General features: G+C 42.5%; 3 protein-coding genes across 5 annotated transcripts; all 3 read left to right on the forward strand.

The window, feature by feature from the left end:
* Nucleotides 1-275: 275 nt before the first annotated feature.
* Nucleotides 276-4,708, forward strand: natd1 (protein NATD1). The gene is made up of 3 exons (XM_061847333.1): nt 276-500; nt 3,310-3,428; nt 3,515-4,708. Exons 1-3 carry the CDS (start codon nt 401-403, stop codon nt 3,629-3,631), a joined length of 336 nt encoding a protein of 111 aa, XP_061703317.1. The 5' UTR covers nt 276-400; the 3' UTR covers nt 3,632-4,708.
* A 1,711-nt stretch (nt 4,709-6,419) lies between these two features.
* Nucleotides 6,420-10,961, forward strand: tmem11 (transmembrane protein 11). The gene is made up of 2 exons (XM_061847338.1): nt 6,420-6,902; nt 9,895-10,961. The coding sequence occupies exons 1-2, from the start codon at nt 6,856-6,858 to the stop codon at nt 10,409-10,411; spliced, it is 564 nt and encodes a 187-aa protein (XP_061703322.1). The 5' UTR covers nt 6,420-6,855; the 3' UTR covers nt 10,412-10,961.
* Nucleotides 10,962-12,478: 1,517 nt separating this feature from the next.
* Nucleotides 12,479-15,356, forward strand: dhrs7b (dehydrogenase/reductase (SDR family) member 7B). 3 transcript variants are annotated; one of them, XM_061846181.1, is made up of 7 exons: nt 12,479-12,637; nt 13,169-13,328; nt 13,449-13,540; nt 14,236-14,446; nt 14,540-14,632; nt 14,704-14,856; nt 15,064-15,356. In XM_061846181.1, the coding sequence occupies exons 1-7, from the start codon at nt 12,632-12,634 to the stop codon at nt 15,267-15,269; spliced, it is 921 nt and encodes a 306-aa protein (XP_061702165.1). In that variant the 5' UTR covers nt 12,479-12,631; the 3' UTR covers nt 15,270-15,356. The 3 variants fall into 3 exon arrangements, with proteins under 3 accessions (XP_061702165.1, XP_061702162.1, XP_061702163.1); XM_061846178.1 differs by having other exon boundaries at nt 12,493-12,637; nt 13,422-13,540; XM_061846179.1 differs by lacking the exon at nt 12,479-12,637 and adding an exon at nt 12,647-12,781 and having other exon boundaries at nt 13,422-13,540.
* Nucleotides 15,357-15,429: the final 73 nt, after the last annotated feature.

The following is a 15,429-nucleotide window of genomic DNA, read 5'->3' on the forward strand; positions in this document are numbered from 1 at the left end:
ACCATGCACCAGCACAAATTTTTCGGGATGAATGAAACTACTACTACTGCCACCCAACCAACCCTCTGCCAAAAATAGAAAAAAAAATACACTTAAAAAGGCCAAAAACCGGAATCAATACAACATGGCGTCTTTAACCCACCTGACATGGGAAAAAAAAAAACAATGTGAAGCGGTGCAATTAGTTCAAACGCTGTCCAGGCTTCGCGTCCTTCTGTTTTGGACGTTAAGTCCCGCCTCCCTCAGATAAAACAGGCGCTGGTTGGCCAGCCATCACGTGACCCTCCAGCTGATTTCGTTGTATGTAGTGTTTAGCTTTCCGTGTTCTGTTTGTAGCCATTGCTGCACGGTGGTGTTCACATCATAATCGTCGTGTTTTTGTTTTTATAAACCTGCCGCGATGGCTCATACAGCACAAGCAAATGCCTTCGACGCCAATAACCCTCAAATCCAGGTGGAACACGACAAAAAGCGTCGACAGTTTGTCATAAGACTAAACGGTATGTTCAACGTGTTGATGATGGTGGTAGGTTTTTGGCTAACGTTAGCCCACAGCTTGTTGTTAAGTTGCCTTTATTTATCGTATAAAGCACGAGACTTTACAAACTAGTAATCATTGTACAATTAATAATATTCACTTAAAGTCCCACACATCACTTACTGTGTTGAAGTATGGGGAAACAGGTATGAGACAAATACAAACCGTAAAAGAAAGTCATGCGAATTGCTACTAGAAAACCTTTCAGGGAACCAAATTTTCCACTTTTCCCAGATAAACATACCGAAAATTAATGCGAAGAAATTAGATACACTAGCTTGTGTCTTAAAAAAACAACATTAAAACCTAGCTGTCTGCATTTTTTTGGGGGGGGAGGGGGGCGGCAAAATTATGACCTACATAAACACAAATTAATCAAAACATTTTTTTTCTTATTGGAAATCCCGGTCACAGGGATTTTAATTGCATTGCAAATCTTTAATCAGACATGAGTTCAAAACGACAACTGAAAGCTGCTACCGAGTTTATCAACATAAAAAATATCCTTTCATTACAATGTATTGGTTTGTGTTACCACTGTGTACAATTTTCCCAGAGATTCAGGCTTGTTTACCTCCCGAAATAATCGATGTGATCTGTCTGTTGAAATTATCCCCATGAGACAGTGCGACAATTTGTCACAAGTGAATCCATTCTTACAATAAAAAAAATAGAGGAAGTTTTTTCAAGGTTTTATTGCAACATTAAATCAAACCACCAAATGTTAAATTCTACTGTTTACGCTGCTCTATACAACTAAAATGTTCTGGTTGTCATAGATAGGTTTCCTCTTATCTGAGCAGGTTTAATCAGTTCTTGCTTAAAGTATAGATCAAGGGGTTGCGTGAACCCCCTAAAAAATGTCAGCCTATCCAGTCTATCACCCATCTCATCGCTCGAGTCGTGTCGCCAATACATTGATTGCGTGGGTAAATTGACCCTCTTCTGACGTGTCGCTGTGCATTTGGACATAAAGGCACATTCTAGCAATTTGGGCTCCTATTTGGCGTCTATTTAAAGAGGAGAGAGGATTACGCAAGCGGGGGCAGTTCTGTGGGTAAAATGTTAATATTCCGTTCAATTGTACCCATGGTTGTGGAAGCACTGTAATACCTGTGTGTGTGTGTTTCTCAAAGTCAAATGATCAGATTTGTCATTTTATTCGTTAGAGACTAAATTATTCATTCTCTTCAGAAGAAATGAAAGGATTGCATTAAATGTGGAACATAGGTGCTGTCTTCAGCCTATTCCTCTCTCTAAAGCACAGGTGTCAAACTCAAGGCCCGGGAGCCAGATCTGACCCGCTGCATGATTTTTCTGTGGCCCGCGAAGGCAAATCATGTAATTCAACTTCCATGATTTTTTTGTGATAATCTGTTACAAAATTTCAAATTGTCATCATACATAAATGATAAAGTTGAGATATTCCAAACATGAACGATCGTTCAAAAACCCATTATGCTTGATTTCTGATTACAAAACTAGTTCATAAAATTCGTGTGTAAATATGATGAGGCGAAAGATTTTCATGGCTTCATAATGGCCCTCTGAGGGAAACCGTAACTACAATGTGGCCCATGACAAAAATGAGTTTTTTCACCCCTGCTCTAAAGGTTTTTCCACCCTAATGAAGATAGCCACATTCACGCCTCTTTCAGACCATGTCTCCTCAGTCCAGAACATGTAAATATTTGTCCTCAAAGGAGCATTGTTTCTTTTTGAGGTGCAAAAGTTGAGTATCACCTCTGCTGCTGTCCAGATTGCGCATTCAGTTACGTTCCTCCTGGGTGTTTGCCAGTGAGTGGTGGAAGGACAACTAATGTAAACCTGTACAATGCGGGGAGAGAAACTACCATAATTCGCGGCCTACACCTGGTTATAAGCCATACCAAGTACATTTGTAAAGGAAATACCATTTAGTACATACATACGCCGCAGCTGTGTAAAATCCGCAAGTACCCACTTTGAAACCCACATTGAAACGTGAGATATTGACAAAGAAAGGCGGTACACAGAGAATTTAATGCCAGCGCCGCCGCGCTAACGCTGGTGCCACTCTAAAAGGGCCAGTTAAAAAAAACATACATACATCCATTTTCTACTGCTTTTCCGGGTCAGGTCGCGGGGGAAATAGCTTCAGCAGGGAAACCCAGACTTCCTTTTCCCCAGCCACTTCTTCCAGCTCTTCCAGGAGGGATCCCGAGGCATTCCCAAGCCAGGCGAGAGACATGTCCTCGGTTGTCCTCTGGGTCGCTTTCCAGTGGGACATGCCCAGAACACCTCACCAGGGAGGTGTCCAGGAGGCATCCGGATCTGATGCTCCAGCTACCTCATATCTGGCTCCTCTCAATGCGGAGGAGTAGCGGCTCGACACTGAGTCCCCCCCGGATGACCGAGCTTCTCACCCTATCTCTAAGGGAGAGCCCGGACACCCTGCGGAGGAAACTCATTTTGGCCGCTTGTATCCCGGATCTTGTTCTTTCAGACCCACAGCTCATGCCCATAACATACTGGTAAAAATCACTGAGACACCGCAGTAACACGCTAGCGCAGCGCTAACAGGGCCGAACCGCTAAAAGTCACTTCCTCAGCACATATATTCCACCGGTCTCACTTTTACCTTTTCCGCTTGAGTGCACCCTTGTGGCCGTTAGAAAAAAATGCACAAATTATCCCCATCACCGCATAAACCGCAGGGTTGAAAGCGTGTGAAAAACGTCACGGCTCATAGGCCGGAAATTACCGTAACAGTGTTGCCTGACTCCCCTCAGGGTCCCACGATCGTGCAGTTCTTCTGTATGAATACGTTGGGAAGAAGACGGTGGACCTGCAACACACTGAAGTTCCAGATGCTTACAGAGGGAGAGGAATTGCCAAACACCTGGCCAAGGTAAAGTCCACCAGCACCATTGCTATTACCACTAAATGAACGGCAAAGTTTCACCGATTAAGACAACTAGTGTTGTGTTCCCGCAGGCGGCCATGGATTTTGTGGTGGAAGAAGATCTGAAAGCTCACCTGACCTGTTGGTACATCCAGAAATATGTCAAAGAGAACCCTCAACCTCGTTACTTCGAACATATTTACCAATAACCTCATGTGGTGCCAAAAGACAGGAGAGAAAGAGACTCTCAGAACTGAGGTATGCTTTGGATTTAAAGGCTTACATACAAAAAAAACCCAAGACCTTCCAGGCATTGTTAAAAGAAGGTCGCTGATCACCTTGCAAGAAACTCCAACGCTGACTTGACTCAGTCACATCTACCCACAACAAGGGGAGGCTTCTTCGGCAGAAAACAGGACAGCAATCAGCTGACTTGAGCCTAAACTCTATCAGATGGAAAAGCTTCAGGATATGAATTCTTCACCAGTGTGTGTGCATGAATGAAACGGGTGTCGCATTTAATTTGCTCACAGGTAGAAGGTAGACATTATGAGCTGTCTGACCCTTTGTTTTCCTTCATGGCGGTTTGACCGAATTCACTTTTTCACATAATTCGGCGTTTGTCTTCATTTAACCTTCCCTCTGCCGGCGTGTTGTGACTATTTTTCCACTGGCGTTATGACTTCAAATGTGTAAAAATGTAAATGATCCAATAATACCTTGCGCTGGATTAGAAGAAATCAGACAAATCATTAGTATGCAAAAAATGCATTTTCAGCCTCACAAATTTCTAAAGGAGGCAGTTTGTCAAACTTAATGTTGGAACATCTTTTAAGTGTCTTCTTGGGCTGAATTTTAGTTGCAAATGCATATTTGGGGTATATTAAGGTGTCTAAAATAATATACCATATATACATGTCCATGCGATTTCCCCCACGTATTTACCTGGTCCTTTTTCTTTCTTTCCTGTTTGTCTGAAGTGATCCAGTCTTCCCAGAAATGTAACCACTTTATCAAAGGGGGCGGGGGTGTCATACATTGGGTTGGTAAAGCAAAAGCTTTATTAATATTTTCATTTTATTTTTTTTTAGTCTGTAAAGAGTACAGATGAAACTACAGGACGCAAGCCTTTTTATTTATGACAGCCTGTCACTGTGACACGTGCAAATGGACAAAAACCAGCATTTTAAGGACAGCACGGCTGCATCCAGGGCATTTATATTCAAGTTTAACGACATCCTTTGTTGATTCTGGAACTTGAAACTGGATGGCTGAAGTTTACACACCACGTTCTATTGTTGCGTGTCATTTTCTTTCTGCACCACTAGGAATCGTACGTGTGGATTTCACACTGAGATATTGTTTATTTGAAATGTTTCACTGCGGTTTCCACTAGTTCGGCTCCCTTTGCTGTTGACAATCTAGGTGTTGAGGAGTAACAAACCTCAGGAAGTTCCTTACCCTCTGGCAGAACTACATTTACGTGCAGGGCCAACTGTCTAAATGCAGAAAATGACAAGCTTAGGTGGCAATCACCTAATTATAGGCAATATTTCATGACTTGTGTTCATTAGCTTGAGAGGAGAATGACTTGATCCTTTCAAAACATTCACTTGACTAGTTAAATGTGTTTTGTGCTTGACACTTTATTGTATGAATAAAATAAAACAATATACACACACATTTTTTTTTATTGTGGAGCAATATAATTCACAAAACAATGGTGGAAGAGTTATGATACATTACTTACACATTTATGACATTACTGGAGAAGAAAGTAGGTAGTTTTGTGAAATTAACTTTAGGGTATGGTTGTTTAAAGATTGCCATCTTATTTATGAGGATGCCCCTAAGGGGAAAAGAAAAATACGAGGTGTGACAGAATGGTTCCAGGGGGGAAAAAAAAATTCAAACCGAAGCAGCAAATTATAGGTTTTCCTCTGCAATCTAATCGTGTTTGTGAGTTTAATTGTCTGCAGCCATTGAAGTTTTTTTTTTTCTTTCCTGCACGATGTTGCCAAGTAATGAGCAAAGTGATGATGAGACCAATGAGACTAGACGGGCGGGGGAGATTCATCACTGATGATGATTCATGGATCAAACCAGCCTTTAGCGGTAAAATCCAAAGGCGCCAAGACCGAAGAAAGCAAGCCTGTTCAGATCCTACGTCAAAGTCACGTTGATCGCATTCTTCGATGTGAGAGGCCTCGTCCAACGTGAGTTCTTCCCACAGTGGCAGATGATCGACAAACACATCTAAAAACGCGTCCTGCGCCATTTGCTTCGTCCATTGCACGCGAAGAGGCGGACAACTGGCGGCTGCTTCGCCATGACAACGCGTCTGCTCACAATTGACTTGAGCGTCTGGCGGTTCTCGATTTATTGTTTTGAAAAACGAGCACTTGGTTTGATGGTAGGTGAAATGGGGACTGGGAAGGGAAGTGAACTCATAAAATGTGGAGGGGAAAACTCCCAGACCAGCCCCTCCATGATGTACAGATTGGAAGGAACACTGCTCAAGGAAGTATAAGAAAAGTGCAATGGATGTCTGGAGTAATGAAAAAGAAAGTAAAGTGATTTAATTCATCAGGGGGTCAGGCGAGGTGCCCCAAGTTTTAAAGAAAGGAGGCCTACAAAGAAACCTGGGGTGGTTTGGATGAACTGATGGACAGCAATGTAGGAAGAGGAATGATGCAGGGAAGACATGAAAACAAGGGAGACTAAAAAACAGATGGAAAGTGTATTCTAGATCTGAAATAATCTGGTGAAAGGATCCCCTTGCAAGAACATTTGGAGAAGGCTCACCCCCAACATTTACGATGAGGATGTGGGTGTGATTTAGACAATAAACTGTCAGACTGGAGCTCACTGTATAGATGTGACTGTCATCAGCACGTCGGGGCAGCTGTTGTCACATCCAAAACGTGAAGTCGTCGTTCTGTTGGCGTCAGGTTACGGCACGTACGCAACCGAGACAGCAGGAGCACAACACAGAAGCCAAAGCACGGCTGAGTAGTTTGGGTACCCGCCCCCGCACTCAACAATGCATAAATCATTGTCAAAGAATAACAGAATATGATACATATGGCTTTTTTTCCCGACTCGTTAACTGCTAGAAATGTCGAGCATCTTTCGGAGTTTATGTAAGATTTACAATGTATTCGTTTGGATGGTGAATTTGAACACAGTAATTGCCTAATTTCTGCTCCCATTTAGTACATTGAATGCGTCATAAGCATGTATTTCTTTTGACCTCTCAAACGTCAACGCACTCGTCTAAAATACGTCACGCAGATGCACTTATTCTGTGCGTTCTGGGGATTGTAGTTTTGATTTTGCTTCGTAGCAATTGTAAATTGCTGTCTGAAAACTACATTACCCATTGGGACGTGTACCAAAATGCGTCACATGCCATCACGGTTCCATCTCCAACATGGCGTCGCTGGGAAGGAGGCGCGGTGTCCCAGTAAGCAGGGAGAGGTCAGTTACTTCACATCTTGCTCATTTCACCAAAATGTTTCGGCCCAAGTCGGCCGTTTGTGTGTGTCACCTTTCGTTAGACAAAGAGCATGTTTATCTTTCAGCTACTGAACGAGATGCCCGCCGGGAGAATCAGAATTTGATCATATGCTTGGCTAATATTAGCATCCTAAGTTGCTAACCTTTCTGCTAGCTAGTGTTAGCAATGAAGCGAACTAAGCTCTCATGTGATGTTTAGCTGTTTCACATCAAGCGATAAACCCCTGGGAAGATGTTCAAACTTTACCTCGGTGGTAATGCGTGCAATTGTCTCTCAATGAACCGCTAAATGATGTGTTGTGTCCGGAATATGTTAGTTTTTCCGCTAAGTGACATGGATCTGTCCTAACTTAGCTGGTCAATCACCGCATAACTTTCTTCCACGCGTGCTTCGCTTAGGTTCGCGGTGGCCTGCGTGAGTTACAAAACGTTATCGAACCTGTTTCCTGTTCGAATGCAACTACCTTAAGTATTTTTTGTTTTGTTTTAGAAATACTTCTTAAAACAGGGTTCATCTGTACGGAGCCCGTATTTGAGTTGACGTACAACATTGATGCAAATGTAGTTTTATAAAGTTTTGCGTAACTCACCTTTCGCGTACAGTAGTGTCGTGATTTACAAGTTTAATTCATTCCGTGATCCATGTTAGGAACTTAAAACACCCATTTCTAATCGGCATTCCTCATTGTAATGAATAAAAATTAGTTGCAAGTTTGTAAACAATATGTATTTTAATAGATTAATCAGAAGAAAATGGTGAAATTGATTAAAATTACGACTTCCATCCCTTTACAGCAATGTCTGAACAATTAAATGATGGTCAGTGTGCTTGCCAGTTCATTTGATGATCAATTAATGGTCGATTATTATTATTTCACCTCTAACTGAAACCCCCAGAAATGTCCCAAAAAACATCCAATATCATTTTTGTTGCATGTTTGTTGGACTTTAAAAAGCATACCATAATAGCATAATACAATAGAATGTAAAGAATTAAACAGTTTGTACATTTTCATAATAGCTCATTCTGGTGTGTCTGCCTTGGTCCCCAGAGGTTGAATAATACATAAAGACCAACACAGAAATGTAATGATGAAATACAAAAGACCACCCTCGTAACTAACCTGCAATATTAGTTGCAAAGGATAATGCATATCACATATCAGTCGCTCACATTTGAAAAATGTGTGGGTGTGGTCAGTCATGCCCGCAGATAAAGTTGTGGGTGTGATTAGGGATGGAATCTCAAGACCTGAAAATAATTTACTGGATTAATATAACATAACTGTAAATTAAAAATAAAACAAATGACTGAAATAGAAAACACAAATTTCAAACTCAGAAATGATCATTTCCAATTTCTACTTTTAGTAGAACATGATATAAAACGCCATTTAAAATTTTTCATTCATAAAAATTCTCATTATTAATTATGTTGATGACTTTCGACGTAAATACGCTCGCAGTACTTGAAGAAACTCGTAACGTGCTCTTTCGGCATAACTTCCAAACATGCTCCGTACGGTTAACCTGCAATTCCTGTTTCTGGGTGAATACTGATTGTTTAGGAGCAGACTTGTTGTGTTAACGTTTATGAAATAAACACGTAAATTAAAGCTCAAGACTACACAATATATGTGACGTCTTTCAATATATATTTTTTCTACTCGTAACAAATTTTACGCACGTGATTTTTTAATGCTGGACTGTGCAGATTTGCGAGCACAAATGTGACTATGTCTGTGAGGTTTGTTGTATGCTCTGTTTGCATGTGCTGCTACTTGTTCAAATATGAGTTGTTTAAAGGTTTATGATTACTTCAGCATCTCTGCTAGTTTTGTGTAATTATTTTCTATGACTGTACATATTCAGAATAATAAGTAATATCTTGCATGACTAATGAATCGCTTCAGCGACATGATAAAGCTATTTACTAAAATGTACTTTTTTTTTAAATTTTTTTTTTCCAAATATAAAGAAATCTGGTAAGTAGTGTCTGGAAAGTTTTAAATTTCAGGGATGAGAATTTTCTGCCGATCGGCGGATTTCCGACGTTTTAAGACCAAAATGACCATTCTCGAGAGAAAATTTCGGGGTGGGGGGGGGGGTATCGTGCGCCTGCCTCTCGGTGGTGGGCTCCAAGCTGCAAGTTCAGCTTAGTGCTAGCACAAGCACGACTATCATATGCCGTTCTAACTTGCTTGGTAGTGTAAATATTTGCATTTTGCGACATAAACATTAAAACTTTTTTGCGGCAGATTACTCGATTGGACAACAGAGTTATACAGTATAACGATCCAATCGTGTTAGTGGTTAATCGAGTTTCACCATTGCCATGTGCATGTGTTCTCGGTTCCCAGAAATCGCAGTGTAAATTGTTAGATAGCCAAGTAATGGCGCGTGGGACTCAGATAGCGCGAACTGAGCGACGGCGTGTTCAAAGTTTTACGATGGCGAAAGTGTTAGAAAAAAAGGATGAAGATCGAGCGAGGGCAATTGACAAGGATGCTGGAATCAAAAACTGTTTCAGACGGGCATGGCTTGAAAAAAGTGTAACCGTGCAGATAGGACCGAAAACGGTATCAACATGTCTAACCGAACACATACAAAAAGTGGACATTCCAGGCAAAGTGCTGTGCACTCTGTGTTCCGATAGGAGCAAAAAATATCCAGGAGGAAAACTCAAACAGAACACACACCCGCAACTTTATATCTGCGGGCATGACTGACCACACCTGTATATTTTTCAAATGTGAGTGACTGCGTATTAGCAAAACTTTGCTTCAGATTTTACACAAAAGAACCTGTGCATGTTATGTTGTCATATCGTAGTGGGAGTTATCTGGAGTAGAAGGCCAAGTGTGAACGTTCAGGTGCAAATGCAGACGGTCCAGTGTATACACTGGTGGTGTTTTTATTTATCTTTTGACCTCACTGTTCCCCGGCTGTACAGGGGAGTGATGGCGGCGACAGACTGCTACATTGTTCACGAGATCTACAACGGGGAGAACGCACAGGACCAGTTTGAGTATGAGCTGGAGCAAGCACTGGAGGCCCAGTACAAATACATTGTTATCGAGCCCACGCGCATCGGAGACGAGACGGCGCGGTGGATTACGGTGGGCAACTGCCTGCACAAGACGGCCGTGTTGTCAGGCGCCGCCTGCCTCCTGACGCCGCTTTCCCTGCCTCCGGAATACACGCGCTACGTGGCGTTGCCCGCCGGTGCCCTCAGCGTGGCCTGCGCCGCCCTCTATGGAATTTCGTGGCAGTTCGACCCCTGCTGCAAGTACCAGGTGGAATATGACAGCCAGAAACTGTCGCGGCTGCCCCTGCACACGCTCACCTCCTCCACGCCCGTGGTCTTGGTGCGCAGGGATGATATCCACAGAAAGAGACTCCATAACACGATAGCACTGGCCGCGCTGGCGTACTGCGCCAAGAAGATTTATGAACTCTATGCTGTATGAGTGCACTCTGAAGACCATTTAAGAACCGACGGGGGGATAAAAGGAAAATAAAAAAAAAAAAAACAACAGCAAACCTATCCACTGTTTGGTATATGAAAAGTGGAAGGTCACAATCGGGTTTACAGCACCTGTGGTGGCTGTTCCCATGTTGAACTTTGATCAGAGGGATATAGTTAAAACTAGAAGGAATTTTTTTTTTTTTTCTTGTCCCCCTCCCCATATGTTTTCTTTAAGTGACAACCACAGCACACACACGATCTCTGTAGTCCCCTCCGTGCCACCTTTCCTGCATTCTGACTCTTCGAAGTTCGTGTATAGGCTCCAGGAGAAGCTGCGCGGTTGAGCCGGACGAATGTGATTTGAGCTTTATCCTTTCTCTCGTAGTTTTGCTGTACTCCCTTACTTGCTGATCAGTAATTCACCTTTCATTAAACATTAGGCTATTTCAAACTCCTGCTTCTGGATGTGACTTTTTCCCGCCCTGTAACGGATCGTGTCCATTCAACAGAAACCATTAAAGATTTTATACCCGTTCATTGCGGGTGATGCATTCCAGACCCATGTATACATGATTGGGGAAATTCTGTGCTAGAGAAAATTTAGTTTTAGGAGAGGGGAGAGGTAGGGTACGTGCAGAGTACATATAAACAACCATTCACACCTATGGACAATTTTAGTCTTCAGTCAACCTTCCATGCATGTTTTTTTGGGGTGTGGGAGGCAACCGAAGTACCCGGAGAAATTTCGCGTAGGCACGGGGAGGACATGCAAAGTCCATTAAAATTGTCCAGGTGTGTTAGGGTGCCAGAGGTTTTTATGCGGAGAGGCCTGAAATTAGATGATTTGAATGTCTCAAGCTTATTTACATCACTAGTGAAGATTGGCACCTACCTCTGCTCCTGAGCCAGCGCTGTCACAAATAAACAGAAGGCAACCAATCAGAGGAGAGGTAGTGGTGTTTGGCCAAATATGGACATTGCAGAGGACAAAACTGGGTCAAACAGAAGTACCTGTCTGAGGGCTCCATCTGGATCCTCATATGACAAAACCAAAAACCAAGGTGTCTTTTGAAAAGAAATTGACACTTTTATACAAAATCCATGTTGATCCCTCAATGGAGGTTTGAATAGCCAAATTTGGGACTTTTTAAAAATGTATCTCGGTGGTCTGGTCGAAAAATAGCCGGCATTCAAGTCAAGACCTTGTGTGATGACGGGAAAGAACGCTGTCACTGAATGTTCTCATTTAAAACCCAACAAAACCTTCTATGGGAAAAACCGAAATAAATATGTGTGGGATTAACAGCAAACTATGATATGAGGACGAAGGCGACTTGCCAATTTTTTGCGTATGTTGGGTAGTACCAGAAGCGTAACATTCTGCCTCACAGTATTCTATGGTGCCAGGATGGGAACTTAAACCCCAACACTTTCGGTGTGTGTGTGTGTGTGTGTGTGTGTGGTGTGTGTGTGTGTGAGTGAGTGAGTAACAAGTCACGCCATTGAAATTGTACACGGAGACCTCCAGCTTCATAAAAATATGATTATTGGATTGACACCATAACAGTAAGCCCTAAACCAATATTAACATTAAGCTTTTTTGTTGTTGTCTTTTAGTTTGAAATACTCTACAGACGTATTCCAACAATTCTTGAGTTAAAAGGGACAAAATTATTAATATCTGTAAAATGCACAATCTACATCCACATGACAACTTTAGCGATAATTATTGATTTTGAAGGTTAACTGCTGTGTTCATGGACCATCGCAGCCTCATGTTGCTGACATTTCACTTATATTTATTTTTCAAATTCATGATTTTAAATATATAATTTTAAGCAACTTTCATTTTGGGCAGTTAGGTGATTTTTCGAAAAGGAGCAGCGACTTGATCAACAGTTGTGTTTTAACATAACATTTTATTTATTTTAACACTTTTTTCAAGGGCACTAAAATATCCTAGCACAGAATCTAATGTGTTTTTAAACATACGTTTTTGTAAAACAAAATAAAGAGAATAATGCGGTTTTTTTTTTTTTTTACATATACAACACGCTGCTCGTGACAGGGAGATGAAAACACTAACTCCCATGAACCATTGCGAGAAAGAACCCGGAAGTAAACGACCTGGTCCTTGGGTGTCCCGCGAGTTCGACGTCAGTCTGAGTTGTGGATGTGAAAACTCGATAACGAGTCGAGACTCAAGTGAGCCACTGTGCAAATGAAGGTGGGTGTAGTACAGTATTGCTATTTAAGTATTTGGTGCACTGGCAGAACTGGTTAACGTTATCATTATCCACGCGTTTCAATATTTGTAACGACCAGACGGTGCCACATTGAACTACTTACACAAATCTACGGCAAAAAGAAGGTACACAGTTGAATTGTACTTTGGTGACGCCATCTTGTGGAAGAGATTAGAATTGTTCTTCCTGTGACTATAGGTCGCTGGCATAGATAGACGAAGAAAGATTCGTTTTTAGTGAATAAATAATCATATTCGGACCAGCTAAGTCAAATTGCCGTTTTTGCTTTAATTAAAGGAAATAGAAGACAAAGATTATTTCATTCATTGTATGCATTCTTTACAAATGTGCAGAGCTGCTTAGTATTCATTACTTAAAGGCATTTAAACAGTCAATGATGACTATATTGCTGATGATTTTTTTCCTATTCCAAATATTGTTTAATATCTAATTATTGTTATCAATATCAGCCCCGAAAAAGATGTACAGTATTGTGTCTCTCTGTGGTTTAGGTGATGGAGCGTGTCACAGGTGGAGGAACGCTGCCAGCACTGCTACTAGCGAGCGTGGGGGTTTTACTTCTCTATCGCGTACTTGGCCGACTTCGAGCTGGTGCATCGCTCCGGGATGCAGTGGTGGTCATCACGGGCGCCACCTCCGGATTAGGCAAAGGTCAGCAGCCCGCTCGTATCTTCTCGGTTTCGGCAGGCACATTAATACCCTGATTGGTGTAGATTTTGTTCTTTTGTCATTTTGCCTGTGTAGAATGCGCACACGTGTTTCACAGCGCAGGGGCTCGATTGGTGTTGTGCGGTCGAGATGCCGGTCGACTGGAGCAGGTGGTGAAGGAGCTGAGTGCAAGCGCAACGGGCGGAAAGCAGCAGGCATGTATAAGAACAAAACTTTTTTTTTTTTTTTTTTTTTTTAAAGAGAATAAAATTTTTATCAACTGTAATTACTATATGTTAGATTGTGTGTGTATTTGTTTGAACTTGTCCCGTTAGGGTTCGCCACTGCATATCATCTCAGATGAACGCTCATATTTTTTTGGTAATAAGTACTGCAATTTCTGGCCTATAAACCGCGACTTTTTTCACACGCTTTCAACTCTGCGGTTTATGCGGTGATGTGGGTAATTAGTGCATTTTTTTTCTAACGGCCGCAAGGGGGCACTCGAGCGAAAAAGGTAAGTGAGACCGGTGGAATATATGTGCCGAGGAAGTGACTTTTACCGGTCCAGCCCTGTTAGTGCTAGCATGTTACTGGCGTATCTCAGTGATTTTTTTTTTTGTAACCGGCCCTGTTAGCGCGACGCCAACGTTTAACTCTCTGTGTACCGTCTTTCTTTGTAAATATCTCGTGTTTCAATGTGGGTTTCAATATAGACACTTGCAACTTTTGCACAGCTGCGGCGTATGTTTGTACCAATTGGTATTTCCTTTACAAACGTACTGGATGAGGCTCACAGCCAGGTGCACTCCGTAGGCCGGGAATTACGGTACTAAAACAACTGTATTTAGTTTTATGTTGACACTGCCAGTAGTAGGGTTAGGAATAACGGTTGTGTGTTCACCAGCAGATCTACGTCCCCAGCACCGTGACCTTCGACCTGGCCGACAGGCATTCGATAGACAGAGCGGCCGAGGACATCTTGAAGTGTTACGGACGAGTGGATGTCCTCATCAATAACGCTGGGATCAGTTACCGTGGCAACATACTGGACACTCACATATCGGTTCAGAGGGAGGTTATGGAAACAAATTACTTCGGGCCGATCGCTCTTACGCAAGGTCAGTGAGGAAAGTGATGTTAGATCGGGATTTAGAAACGATCTATTCGCCAAACTCCTGTCGTGGATTTTGACGTGGGGCTCCTCTCGTCAGCTCTCCTGCCGTCCATGGTTCGACAGCGCAGCGGCCACATCGTTGTTGTCAGCAGCGTCCAGGGCAAGATCGCAATTCCGTACAGATCGGCCTGTAAGTTTTTCTTTTATTTCGTTCAGAGTCCAAATGAAATGGAACAGAACCCTGCTTTGTACCCGTCTCAGACGCCGCGTCCAAACACGCCACGCAGGCCTACTTTGATTGTTTACGGGCTGAGGTGGAGTGTTACGGGATTCCAGTGACCGTCATCAGCCCAGGATACATCAGGACAAATCTGTCCGTCAATGCCGTCAGGGCCGACGGCTCCAAATATGGCGGTAAGGCTGAACAAAGATTTTATTGTCCTCTCAAAATATGCGGCATGGGAATGGCACAAAGGGTTGGCACATCGCGCATTACTTGGCAAATTTAATCTTATGGGACACACTTCACCTTGCATTTTTACACACAAGCAATTAAATCCAGAGTAAGTGATGCAACCTTAGATGTTTTTCATACATTTCCTTTCTTGTCGCTACTTTCAGTTGTGGACACGACCACAGCGACGGGTCGGGATCCCAGAGACGTGGCTCACGCGGTTCTAAAAGCGGTGTGCGACAAGAGCAAAGACGTCGTCTTGGCCGGACTTTCGCCCACAGTGGCCATTTATCTCCGCACGCTATGGCCCGGCCTCTTCTTTAAAATCATGTCGTCACGCGCTCGTAAGGAGCTAAAACTGAAAAATACTTGAGGCCACAGGGACAAATATGGACACGGGATGTTGATTGTGAAAGAAACCAGAAAAGTAGTGAATAAGTAAAAGTTGGTTGTTTGTACACTTAACAGAAGTACTGTAAATATTTGTCACATTTTCAACATCAGGGTTAAATAGCTTCTGCTGAATAAGCATG

This window comes from Syngnathoides biaculeatus, chromosome 16 (genome assembly GCF_019802595.1).
Source record: "Syngnathoides biaculeatus isolate LvHL_M chromosome 16, ASM1980259v1, whole genome shotgun sequence".
NCBI lineage: Eukaryota > Metazoa > Chordata > Actinopteri > Syngnathiformes > Syngnathidae > Syngnathoides > Syngnathoides biaculeatus.